Below are 12,264 nucleotides of genomic sequence, written 5' to 3'. Positions count from 1 at the left end.
TTAACCGTACCTGTATCGGTGTCCGTTTTCGGTTTTTGTATTTATAACACAGTACTACATTTACCGCTTTTGAGTAGGTGACATTTCAAGTTTAAGAATTTATACTTATTATTATTGGGATTTTTTTAATTGTGTGAATCAATTTGGACATAAAGATTGTTCCCGAGAAGTATGAAGTAATTCTGTTGGCCGGTTTTAATATTATCTTTAAAACATCGCAATCCGGGACCATCAGGAGTCGGGAGTCGGCAGTACTAGATTTACCGCCCACCCTTTTTCACATCGGGATCGAGAAACAGGGGGCGTACTCTGAAAAAGCGAAATGACTTTAAATTTAACTGCTACCCCAGCGTAAGTGCATAGAATGATATGTAAATACATGTAAACGAATGATATGTAATATTCTTGCCCTTCACCTTTTGTAATATAATATAGGTAACGGCACAATACCGTACGAGCGAGCGCAGCCACATTTATATATACTACTATATGTACAGTCTTTTGCCCAGTTCCGGATCATGCACACATGCTATGATCCTAATGTTTATGTATATTATCCCGGTAGAGTAACTTTTACAAGTGGAAATAACAAATATTTAGATCCGCCACTGTCAGTCTTATTACATACGTTAACAAGTGCCTGTGGTCAAAACGTAGACATGACGTCACACATCTTGTCCTGCCTTTCATAAACATTGCACTTTGTAACGTTAAACATTATGCCTGATGGTGCAATGAATTTTGGAGCTAGGAGACCACAAGAATAGGATGATAATCCACACAAGTTCATAATACAAAGCGAAGCTCGGACAGGCCAAAGGCCCGTCCGCGAAGCAAGGCTCTAAAGGTAACACGTACTTGTTTATAAGAAAAAATGAGAAAATCAACAAAGGAATAGATTCTTGATTTTTGCTGTTTTCCGCCACACTCAACAATTTTTCAGTTATCTGGTGGCGCCCAGTTTTTATTGGTGGAAGAGAGAACCCAAATACAATGTACCTGGGAAGAGACCACCTACCTTCGAAAGTAAACTGGGAAACTTTCTCACTTACCAACCAGAGGTGAGAGGCCATGTGATTGTGAGTGCGATGCCCTAGCCACTCAGCCACGGAGGCCCCGTAAAGGAATAGAGATAATCTCTACATACGTTCACTGATCCATATGGGCGACGCCATATTGTTTTGTTCATTATGAAACAGGGTTGGTTAGTACTGTCACAAGCAAAACACCAAACTCCTGGCTTAAGTTCATCTATTTATTTAAAATGTATCTTTTCGACCCTATAACAAATAAAACATACATAAATATCATTTCATAATAATATATATCACGCATGAATTATCAGTCATAATGAAATGATTTGACATTAAGAGTTTTATCCCTTAATCTAGATAATCTAAATATGTACATTATGCTTACATCTCACAATATTTCATTACGAGTACTATGAAACTAATAAATGTCATAATATATAATAGGCAATATATTCCATTACCTCTCTATGGGACAGAGCCCAGTGCATATAATAGCCTATCAACTGGATGTTCCAGAAATAAATCTGTCAATAAAAAATACATAATCTTAGGACCATTATTTATATTTAATCAGTATAAAACCACTTATTCCAAATCCTTTGACTTTAATATGAATTACAAGGTTTTACTTTTATTTGATAATTTAAACTTGCACCCTTCTTTCAAAGTGAAATTAATTATACAGACATGTTAATAAAGAAGTTAATACTTACTGTCCAGTCCGTATAAAGTCTAAAATATCATAAATGTCTTGTCAGCAAACTAGAACTTTCTGTCAACTTGCTATGAATGCTATCTCAAAGTCTCTAGTAAAAGTACCTGAATAAAACTCAGTCACAAGAACCAATGAAAGTTCAATACAAGCCCTTTAAACTTGACCACATGACCACTCACTTTTATGGGGTGGATCTATAAGTTAAAACGTGAACATTCTGCATGATAGTTTGTTTTTTTTAATTTTTTTTTATAATTAAGATAAAAAACACACTACTACAATTAGTTGCTTCTACAGTTATTCATGTTTTAATTTTGAATGCCAAAAATACAAGACTGGCATGTAATTTGTATTTCAAACGCCCAGGTTTGTTAAAAATGAATGGTATGATTATAAGTGTTACAGTTTTTAGCCAATCATCAAATAGAAAAACAGTAATACGACTAAATAGATGAACGAGTACATGAGTTTCTTTAATTAAGAATATGCGATATACTTATGGTTACTTTTTTACCATTTTGAATTTATTGGGTAATTTTCTTTAGTTTTAACGGTCTGTTTAATTGCAAACGGGATGTATTTTTGTTGTTTATAATTGTTTGCTTTGAAAGAGAAAAAAGTCGAGGTAAAATGTGACATCACAATGCACGATTTACGTCGCCTTGCATTTTATTTCCCGCGTTAAACGAATAGGCGGATCCTGTAGAACTATTATCCTCATTTATCCCCCTTTAATATTGAAATATTACTGGTCTTTAATGCACAGAAAATTTCATTAAAAATATATTACATATGTACTTAACGGAATTATGATTATCACTTGGGACACGCCAATGACCATTTCATGCTTCGCTTGGTCCAACAGTCACACCATATATATTATAATCATAGTTCAAGATGTGACTTTGCAAGATTTCAGCCATTTTTGATAAGGGACTTCTAGGATAGGCGTCAAAAAAATTTTCTTGAACATTAAAGGATTAGATTTAGCTCGGATTATTTTGCGCACTTTAGTCATTCAAGCTCGCTCTGGCTCACTGCGCTCACTATCAAATAGAAACAATAAGTTAACTTGCAGTTTAATGCTTGGTGTCTGTCAACATACATGTCATTGTCAACATTGTCATTGGGTCTTCTTGAATGTTTTGCAGCGAAAATTACAATGGTCAGCTTTCCATGAAATATAACAATTTTCTAAATTCTCTACAACACAATTCATGCCTGAATTCTTTATCTATTGAGGTCATGATAGTATTGTAGTTTAAAGGAGAGAGGAGAAAATCTTTGGCTGGACTGGGAATCGAATCCAGGACCCATTACAAGTCAGGTGCTCTAACCACTTAGCTACACAGGCCGATATCCACGGTCCGTATAGCCCTAATCACTACATTCCTCCCTCCTTAATTTGTCTTCACCCTCGAAGACACACACAACCAAAATTCTTTTCGCCCATTGCAGGACAACCTGCAGTGTAGGGGTTGTTAACGGCACCAACTGTAGTATATAGGAGAGAGGAGAAAATCTTTGGATGGACCAAGAATTGAACCCAGGACCCCTGCATTACTAGTCAGGTGCTCTAACTACTGAGCTACCCAGGCCAATATCCATGGTCCATATAGCTCTGACTACTACAAAATATATTGTAGAGTTGTACATTAATGAAAAATATATTGTAACTGCCCTGTCCCCCTACTTATATATATAAATAAATAAATAATCTATATTTTCAAAGCTGGATATATGTAATCAACAACGAACATTAGCTATCTACTAGCTATTTACCGACTTGCATGGATGTTTGAGCTAGGGGGTCTTTTTGTGAGAGGAAACCAGAGTACCCAGAGAAAACGCACTTGTGTATATAGTATTGATAAGGAGTTAAGCATCATTTTAATTCTTCTTGAAGCATCTAGGGGAAAATATTCTATTTCTTGGGAACCTTGGGCATTGGTCACCTGATAAATTGGCCATCATGAGATCTGTTTGGTTAGTGTATGTGCATTCTTTGTTAAGGTGGATTGATCCTCATGTGACTTATCAATAATATGAATGGTTAAAAGTGGAAAATCTGTATTAATTTCCACTCAATATAATTTAATCTAATCAATAACCAAAGAAAATGTGTATGTTGCCACCTTTTTAAAGATGTCAGACATACAAAAACAGAAGTATATATCAAAATTAAAAAAATCACACATTTTCGTTTAACAGAATAATGAAAATTAATAAAAAACTTACTGAAATGACAAATTTTAAATGTGAACAGTTTAAGAAAACTGCTAATTCATAAATATATAAAGATAAATTGTGGATATAAGGGAAATCATTGTGTCATAGACATGCAGCAGAGGAAATTCCAGCTTAGGAGTTATTGCCCTTGACAACATTTTTAGAATTATAAATAATTGATTATCTATGGAAAATAAAAACTTTTTCAGTATCAAAAGTTTACCAATTTTTTTTTTATTTTATTCAGTGAATGAAATTCCTCTGAAAAATATATTTCTATCAAGCGCAAAATTTAATTAAATAAAGATTTTGCAAAAACCTATGACATCACATGAGGATCAATCAACCTTAAATGATAAACATTTTGAAATTGATATAATATGATAATAGCTAATACACGAAAACCCATGGAGCTCATTTTCATAGTTTAAAAAATGATTTTTTGTATTATAATGCAAAACTTTCATGATTAAATATATAACTTGTGGCTTTCATGCTTTAATATATTAACAAAATATTTTGAGGTAAAATGGTTTAGAAGAATCATTTCAGTTTAATAGATGGGACCTCTACCTCATGTCAGAGGATTATTGGTAGAAATAATCATATGAACATTGTACACGATATATTCATTTTTTCTTTTTCAGAATTAAAAGGGCTGTTGTTCATATAAATGAACTAGATATATCAAAGTTCCCCTTGCTCTTAACAAGAATTCTTTCCAAGCTTCATTTAAAAGTGAGTATCAGCAACTGTCATGAGGGTCTTGAAGACTGCTCGAGAAACAAGTACTAAATCATATGTACTGATGAAATTCTAATCTGAAATTACTTCATTAATTATTAAATTAATTACTTAATTATCTTACTCCTACTCCACTTTTATATTTTGACGGAAGGGGAAAGGGGGGGGGGGTCCATTAATGGATGCCATATTAAAACCCAAACTTTCCTGATAGTAGGCTGGTTTCGAGATACATCTGAGTTATTTCCCTTTTGAGAACTCTCATACATAGTAAGGCGCGAAACAATTTGTTTACATGTGTGGGGATGAGACAAATATCCATCACTGCATAGGAAAATGTGCTCAATAAGTTTCTCATACGCAGTTTCAACTCCCGAATTCGACTGATACACACTAAGTAAGTGATAAGTATTCTGGGAGTAATTAAATACATGGGATTCCTATTGTATCACGTTATTTCGTTGTTCGTACGTATCATATCCAGGATATTACTTGCAAATATGACATAGTTGTTATGTTTCTATTTAGTAAAACATTTGTTTCAATAGTATTTTGTATTTCTTACATTTACATATTTAAAGAGAAGCCGTTGTTAATACATTTTTCTCATCTTCTTCACTGACTGTAGGTTCACTCCGTCCCACTTAGGCATTCAAATTTCCACTAAATGCACCTCCTACACAGAAGAGCTCTTATCTCGAAACTGGCGAGATTGGATATTTGATATACCCAATTCTTTAGTCTGTTTAATCGAGGAATATTGTGTATTTGTATGCTGAAGTTATGTGTGCAGAGCTTTCCTGATCACTTTTTGTCTGGCATCCATCCATCTTAAACTTTTAACATTTTTAGCTCACCTGAGCGAGCTTTTCTGATCACCCATTGTCCATCTGTCTGTCCATCTGTTTGTAAACTTTCACATTTTTCAACTTCTTCTCCAGAACCACTGGGCCAATTTCAAGCAAACTTACTAGAAATCATTTTTATGTAGGTAAAGGAAATTCAACTTTGTTCAAATGAAGGACCACGCCCTTCTCCAAGGGGGATGATTGCAAAATAGTGAAAATACATTTAATAACAACTTTTAAAAATCTTCTTCAGAACCAATGGGCCCATTTCAACCAAATTTGGCACAAATGATCCTTTGGTAAAGGGGATTCAAGTTTGTTCAAATGAAGGGCCACGCCCCTTTCCAAGGGGGATAATACCAAAATAGTGAAAATACATTGATGACTTCTAAAAATCTTCTTCTCCAGAACCACTATACCAATTTCAACCAAACTTAGCACTAAACATCCTTTGGTGAAGGGGATTAAATTTTCTTCAAATGAAGGGGCATGGCCCCTTCAAAGGGGAGATAATCACAAAAGTGCAAAAAAAGGTGGGGGTCATTTAAAAATTTTCTTCTCAAGAACCACTAGGCCAGAAGAACTGAAGTTTAAATGAAAGCTTCCTGACATAGTGCATATTAAAGTTTGTTAAAACCATGACCCCCGGGAGTAGGTTGGGGCCACAATAGGGGATCATATTTTTACATGCAAATATATAGATAAAAAATTTGAAAATCTTCTTCTCAAGAACCACTGGGCCAGAAAAGTATAGATTTACATGAAAACTTCCTAGTATAATGCAAATTCAAGTTTCTTAAAATCATGGCCCTCGGGGGTAGGATAGGGCCACAATAGGGGATAAAAGTTTTACATACAAATGTAATAGGGAAAATCATTTTAAAAATCTTCTCAAGAACCACTGAGTGAAAGACTTTTACATTTACATGAAAGGTTCCTAACATAGTGCAGATTCTAGTTTGTAAAAATCATGGCCCCTGGAAGTAAGTTGGGGCCACAATAGGGATCAAGTTTTACATGCTAATATATAAGGAAAGTCTTGAAATATGGGCCAAGGTAACTCAGGGGAGCAATGTGGCCCTTGGGCCTCTTGTTTAAAAATTAATTTCGGGCACTAACTAAATGATAAGATATTACTCGTACATATTTTTTGATGGATCAGCATATCAAATGAAAAATTAGATGAAATGCAAGTTAATGCAGTCACTTTTAGGCTGCTTCATTGATCTTCTTTTTTTTGAAGTCCTTTCATTATTCAACTTTTTTGGGATGAATCAGAAGGGGTTAGGAAATTTATTTTTATGTAAAGATGATAATACATTATTTGGTATAAAATCCTACAAACAGACTACTTTTATATTAGTTATAATCATGTATTTCAGGATGAAAGGACATTCTCGGAGGAGGAAGAAGAAAAACTTCAGTCCTCCCTGTCATTGTCGGACAGCGATTTAGAGTTAGTCATCCATACCCTTGAGTTCATTCTACATCAGGTACATTAAAACAAATGAATTTGTCACAGCTTGAATTTTAATTTTTTATGCTCCCCCCCCCCCCCTAAATGCAGATTCAGAGGCATATAGTGGGTTGTTTTTTTTTTTTATCAGTTTGTCCACAAAAACTTATAATTCTGGCCATAACTTTAGAATAGATGGTGATAGGACTTCCACATATTTATTCCTTATAACAAGACCTTTCTTTTTATACTGAAATTGTTTTACCTTATGACCTTGGAGTTTGGACATATGGGACATCAGTGTTTCACGAACACATCTTGTTTTAAATTATGTACTTGTAGGCAGCCTACCACACAGCCAAACCGGGAGTTTTAGGGCAGCAACTTCAACAGTTAGAGATAGAGGACAATAAGGTACCTGGTATAACATTATTTCATGAATATAACAATAGGAAGTCAATAAATCTTTAATTGTTTGATTATCTTTCAAGCATTGTAAATTGGGATTTGTTTTACCTTCGATTTCAACATAAACATTAAAATGTTTAGGAATAATTAAATCATTTTCTCAAATATGTAATTCGTGTACAGGTAAGCTGTTATGAATGCTGTTTTTAAAAAAAAACAATTTGCGCCACCATTTAAATCTTGCAAAACATAAGCCTCCACTGAAAATGTGTTAAAATTTGAGCAGGACTACTATGTTGCAACTGCCTGTGGATATTTTCAACTTGTATACCATGCAATACCATGAACCCTGTGTATTCAAATGAGATATATGCTTGGTAGGTTAAAGTTATCATTGATGCTTGGAAAAACACAGCAGCAGACGTCATATCAAAGCTTCGACAACGAACGATAATGCCCAAACATCTGGAGGAGGTCAACTGGAGGCTGAACCTACAAATGGCCCAGTCCAGCAAAACCAAGATGAAGCTTCCGAATGCCATGTTTGAACTGGCAGTCAGGGACGATGACTCCGAGGTTTGGAACCTTCTACAGTATAACTCTACAGAATGATTTGTACTGTTAAAGTGAATACCAGGTTAAAAACACAATTCAATTTCAAGAAGAAATACAAAGTACCATTGCAAAACTAAAGTTGAATAGGGTTACACATATCACCAATGAAACAATTTTGATTGGATTTTTGGGGTTGTATGACATGTATTATTTCAGAACAGTACATGTATCTTATCTGGGATTTTTTTTTTTTAGAGTTAGGTTTTACTGGTATTACTAAATTAGCACATAAATGAAATTCTAAACATCAGTGACATTGTATACATTTTTATTTGCTTTTTTAGAACAAAGAGAAAATCCGCTTTGAGATGACACATGATGAACTATATACATTTTATAACCAGGTACGATTTAACATGTGTACGATTTAAAACAATAGTACGATTTAAAATGTGTACATTATATGCAGTCGTAAGGGTGACCAGGTACGATTTAACACGAGTACATTACATGCAGTGGTTAAGTTAACCATTGGGAAAAGGTCTACATTTTGCATACTATACCATGCTCTTACATCTATTTTAAGTATTCACTTTTTGTTAAAGATAATTCTGATTCATATATTTGTTCATGGAGTTCCTCTGTTGCATACAACTTGTGTATGATTGGTCATGTGACAAACATATCACATGACAGTTCCTGTTATAACCTGTTTAAAGTGGATCAATGATAAAAAATTTTTACTACAAGGGTGAACCCTGTGTAAAACATAATTTTCTGGATGTTGATGGCTTCAAAATCTAATCCACCTCTCGGCTCACACCAGAATATGCCATGATTTCAGTAGTGACGTCATATTGCTGGGTACAGCGGGATCTGTTTACATTATTTAGTGATCGCATGATGTCAAAAAATTGAATGTAGCTGTAAGAAACAGCACGTAAATTATGTTGAATATATAGACATTACTCTAAACTTCGATATATATCCTTTTAAAAACGTGCATATTTATCAATTGATTTTTATGCCCCCACCACAAAGTGGTCAAGGCATATAGTTTTACCATTGTTCGTCCTTCTGTTCTTCCGTCCTTCTGCAACACCCTGTTTTCTGGACTTTTTTTCCCCTAAACGTCTTGAGATATTGAATTGATTATTTGTATGTGAGTGTATATTGATGAGTTACAGACCCAGTTTGAGTTTTGTTTTGGTTCATTGATTTTTGATGGAGTAGTGTCCCTTTAACTTAGAAAAATAACTATTATGAACAGTTTTCTGGACGTTTTTCTTAGTGCCATGAGATATTGAACTGATTATTGTATGCAGGTGTATATTGATGAGTTACAGATCGAGATTGAATTTTGTTCCCGTTCGTTGATTTTTTGTTTGAGTTGTGCCTCTTAACTTAGAAAAATTAATGTGAGGACCAGTTTTCCAGCCTTTTTTTCTCTAAATGCCTAGAGAAATTGAATTGATTATTTGTATGCATGTGTATATTGATGAATTACATATCTAGTTTGAGTTTTGTTTTGGTGAGTTAATTTTTGATGGAGTTGTGCCACTTTAATGTAGAAAAATTACTGTTGCGACCAGTTTTCTAAAGGTCTTGAGATATTGAACTGATTTTTTGTATGCAGATGTGTATTGATGAGTTACAGATCAAGTTCAAGTTTTGTTCTTGTTTGTTGATTTTGATTGAGTTGTGCCCCTTTAACATGGAAAAATTACTGTATTTATACCCCACGCAACGAAGTTGCGAGGGGTATGTTTTTGACCCGTCCGTCAGTCCCTTTCTTGTCAGAGCAACTCCTCTGAAACCACTCAACAGAACTTCATGAAACTTTGTAGTTAATAAGGACACACTGTGTCCCAGGAAATTCTAATTCAATAATTTTTCTGGGAGTTATGCCCTTTTGAACTTAGAATTTCGAGCACATCTGTCTTGTTCTTGCAGTAATGCATAGCATTACCATTCATTGTGTGAGGCATTGTCAAGCAATGTTAGAACGTGGGGTATGAGAGTTTGCTCACTCTTGCTTTCTTTCATTATTTTAAGACTGATAAAAGATATAAAGGATTGTTGTTGAGTTCTTCATTGTACTAGATGTGTGTAACATACAATCTGAATACCACATTCAATGCTATACTTCAATGGATTTCCTACATTTGACTTTACTGCAGGCGGGGGCATTTGTGTTGTGCCAGGTCACACATCTAGTTTTTTCATGACACAGCAGTCAACAATTCACGTAGATTTCAATGCTGATAAACCCATTGGTAACCTTGACTGTCCTGCTACTTCATTTAGATTGTAAAACTGTGGAAAAGAAATTGTATTTAATAGTATCTATGCAAGAAGAAAAGGGTAGACTATAAAAGTGTGAAATGAAATTACAATATTTTATTATACTTGCATTTTGATTCAACTGACTTCAGTGTTATATGTTGATTGCTTCATTTAATTGCAGTCCCCCCCCCCTCCCCCATTAACAAATTTTAGTTAGAATACTGAACATGAATTATTTATTTTGTTTCAGCTTGAAACGATACAAAAACAACTGGACAATCTAGGATAACAAGGCTCAACACAGGAGGATCAGCAATTCCAAACCACTAAACATACTACATACATCAAGAAAACAATGGACAAAGAAGTGATGCATTTCCCATTCCATTCTGTTGTCAGATGTGATGGAATTCATCATTTTCAAATGCGGATCCAGTCATATCTTGATAGGGGGGTCCTTCAGCTTTTTTCCCCATTCAACTCATACACCATGTGTCAAAAGCCTTGCTGTTGTTTCGGTATGAAACATGCAAAATACAAATGCTGTTATATAATCCAGATAGGGACCAACTATGCAAAGCTATAACTTTTTACATGTAAAATTACAACAAAGAACTTCTTTGTCACAGGTCTGTGTGTTAGACCCCCAGTCGTCCCCCCCCCCCCCCCCCCCCCCCCTCTTGGATCCACGCTTGATTTTTTGATTTGTGTAGAACTTCATGGAGTTAAGAATGACATACTGTGTAGCACTGAATCTTTTATAACGAAATGGTGATACTCGCTAGTATTTAAAAATATATTTGTAGTTTTTGTGGAGTTATCTCTCTTTGCCTTGTGCTGAAGGATACATGAATTACTTCCTGGTTTCAGATTACGTGGAGAATATAATTGTAAACGACTTATAGCTGGTCTTCAAGTAGTTTGAACTTCTTGCTTAGAATGAACTAGAATATAAGTTGCATTCCATTTCAAAGTAGGATTTAGCTTGTTAGTTCGTAAGCAGATGTACAGCTTAAAGTCACACGAAAAAAATATATATAAATATATATATATAAAAAATGCTGTGAATTATATTTAAAAAGACCCATGGAACGCTCCAAACCCCCAATTTTAGTCTCTAACTAGCGGAGCCGAAGGAGATTTTAGGTTTGCACTCTGTCCGTCGGCTCGTCTGTCTTTCAGTCCGGCCAATCAGTTTCCCGCACTTTTTTCCGTCATGCTTGCAGATAATTACCATGCCAAGTTACAGATCGAGTTCGAATGTTGTTCCGGTCCATTGATTTTTGTAGAGTTACAGTGTATGACCCTTGAACTTGGAAAATATACGCAAATACTCGGTTTTCCGAACTTTTTATGGTTTTGCTTGCTGATATTCATTTGATATTGGGTACATTGCTTTACCACGACAAGTTACAAATCCAGTTTAAATTTTGTTTTGGTCCATTGATATTTTTTTTTTTGGCCGACTTATGGCCTTAGAAATAAACGCAAATAATCAGTTTTCCGCACCTTTTTTTCCGTCTTGCTTTCAGATCATCTTTTCATATTTTGTACGTTGCTTTACTGTGACAAGTTACAGATAAAAGTCCGAATTTTGTTCAGGTCCGTTTATTTTTTGCCGAGTTATGGCCCTTGGAACATTTTCCACACCTCTTTAGTAACGCTTGCAGATATTTTGAATATTTCATTTTGTGTATTACTTTACCATTTCAAGTTACAGATCAAGTTCGATTGTTGTTGTTAGGGGAGGAGGGAGGGGGGGGGGGGGTGGTTGTACGTGCGCGCTATCTTTATCTTTCTTTACTGATAGAATATGAATTTGTCATATATGGCTTTTATTTTATGGGACCCTGGTTATCTTTGTGCATAAAATGTTGACGTATGATTATTCTTACAGACGACCTGACTTGAGGGTGCCTGTTAAAATTTAAAATTTTATTATTGAATATTTATTTAAATTATTGTTTTTGTTTTCTTTATGTTTTCTTT

At 34.7% G+C, this 12,264-nt stretch overlaps 1 protein-coding gene across 2 annotated transcripts; it reads left to right on the top strand.

Annotated features, from left to right (window-relative positions):
• Positions 1 to 272: 272 nt before the first annotated feature.
• LOC125650659 (COMM domain-containing protein 10-like) lies at positions 273 to 11,091 on the top strand. 2 transcript variants are annotated; one of them, XM_048879119.2, is made up of 7 exons: positions 273 to 351; positions 4,626 to 4,716; positions 6,953 to 7,063; positions 7,369 to 7,440; positions 7,816 to 8,010; positions 8,334 to 8,393; positions 10,526 to 11,091. In XM_048879119.2, the coding sequence occupies exons 1-7, from the start codon at positions 323 to 325 to the stop codon at positions 10,562 to 10,564; spliced, it is 597 nt and encodes a 198-aa protein (XP_048735076.1). In that variant the 5' UTR covers positions 273 to 322; the 3' UTR covers positions 10,565 to 11,091. The 2 variants fall into 2 exon arrangements, with proteins under 2 accessions (XP_048735076.1, XP_056022858.1); XM_056166883.1 differs by lacking the exon at positions 273 to 351 and adding an exon at positions 979 to 1,061.
• Positions 11,092 to 12,264: the final 1,173 nt, after the last annotated feature.

This window comes from Ostrea edulis, chromosome 5 (assembly GCF_947568905.1).
Source record: "Ostrea edulis chromosome 5, xbOstEdul1.1, whole genome shotgun sequence".
NCBI lineage: Eukaryota > Metazoa > Mollusca > Bivalvia > Ostreida > Ostreidae > Ostrea > Ostrea edulis.
Note: the sequence above shows the minus strand (reverse complement) of the source record. Positions and strands in the feature narration are given on the sequence as shown.

Excerpts from the sequence above, each read along its gene's own strand:
- LOC125650659 (XM_056166883.1), top strand. The coding sequence starts at position 994 with ATGTACCTGGGAAGAGACCACCTACCTTCGAAAGTAAACTGGGAAACT. Across the intron at positions 7,064-7,368 it reads TTGAGTTCATTCTACATCAG|GCAGCCTACCACACAGCCAA; the intron begins GTACATTAAAAC and ends ATGTACTTGTAG. Across the intron at positions 8,394-10,525 it reads TATATACATTTTATAACCAG|CTTGAAACGATACAAAAACA; the intron begins GTACGATTTAAC and ends ATTTTGTTTCAG.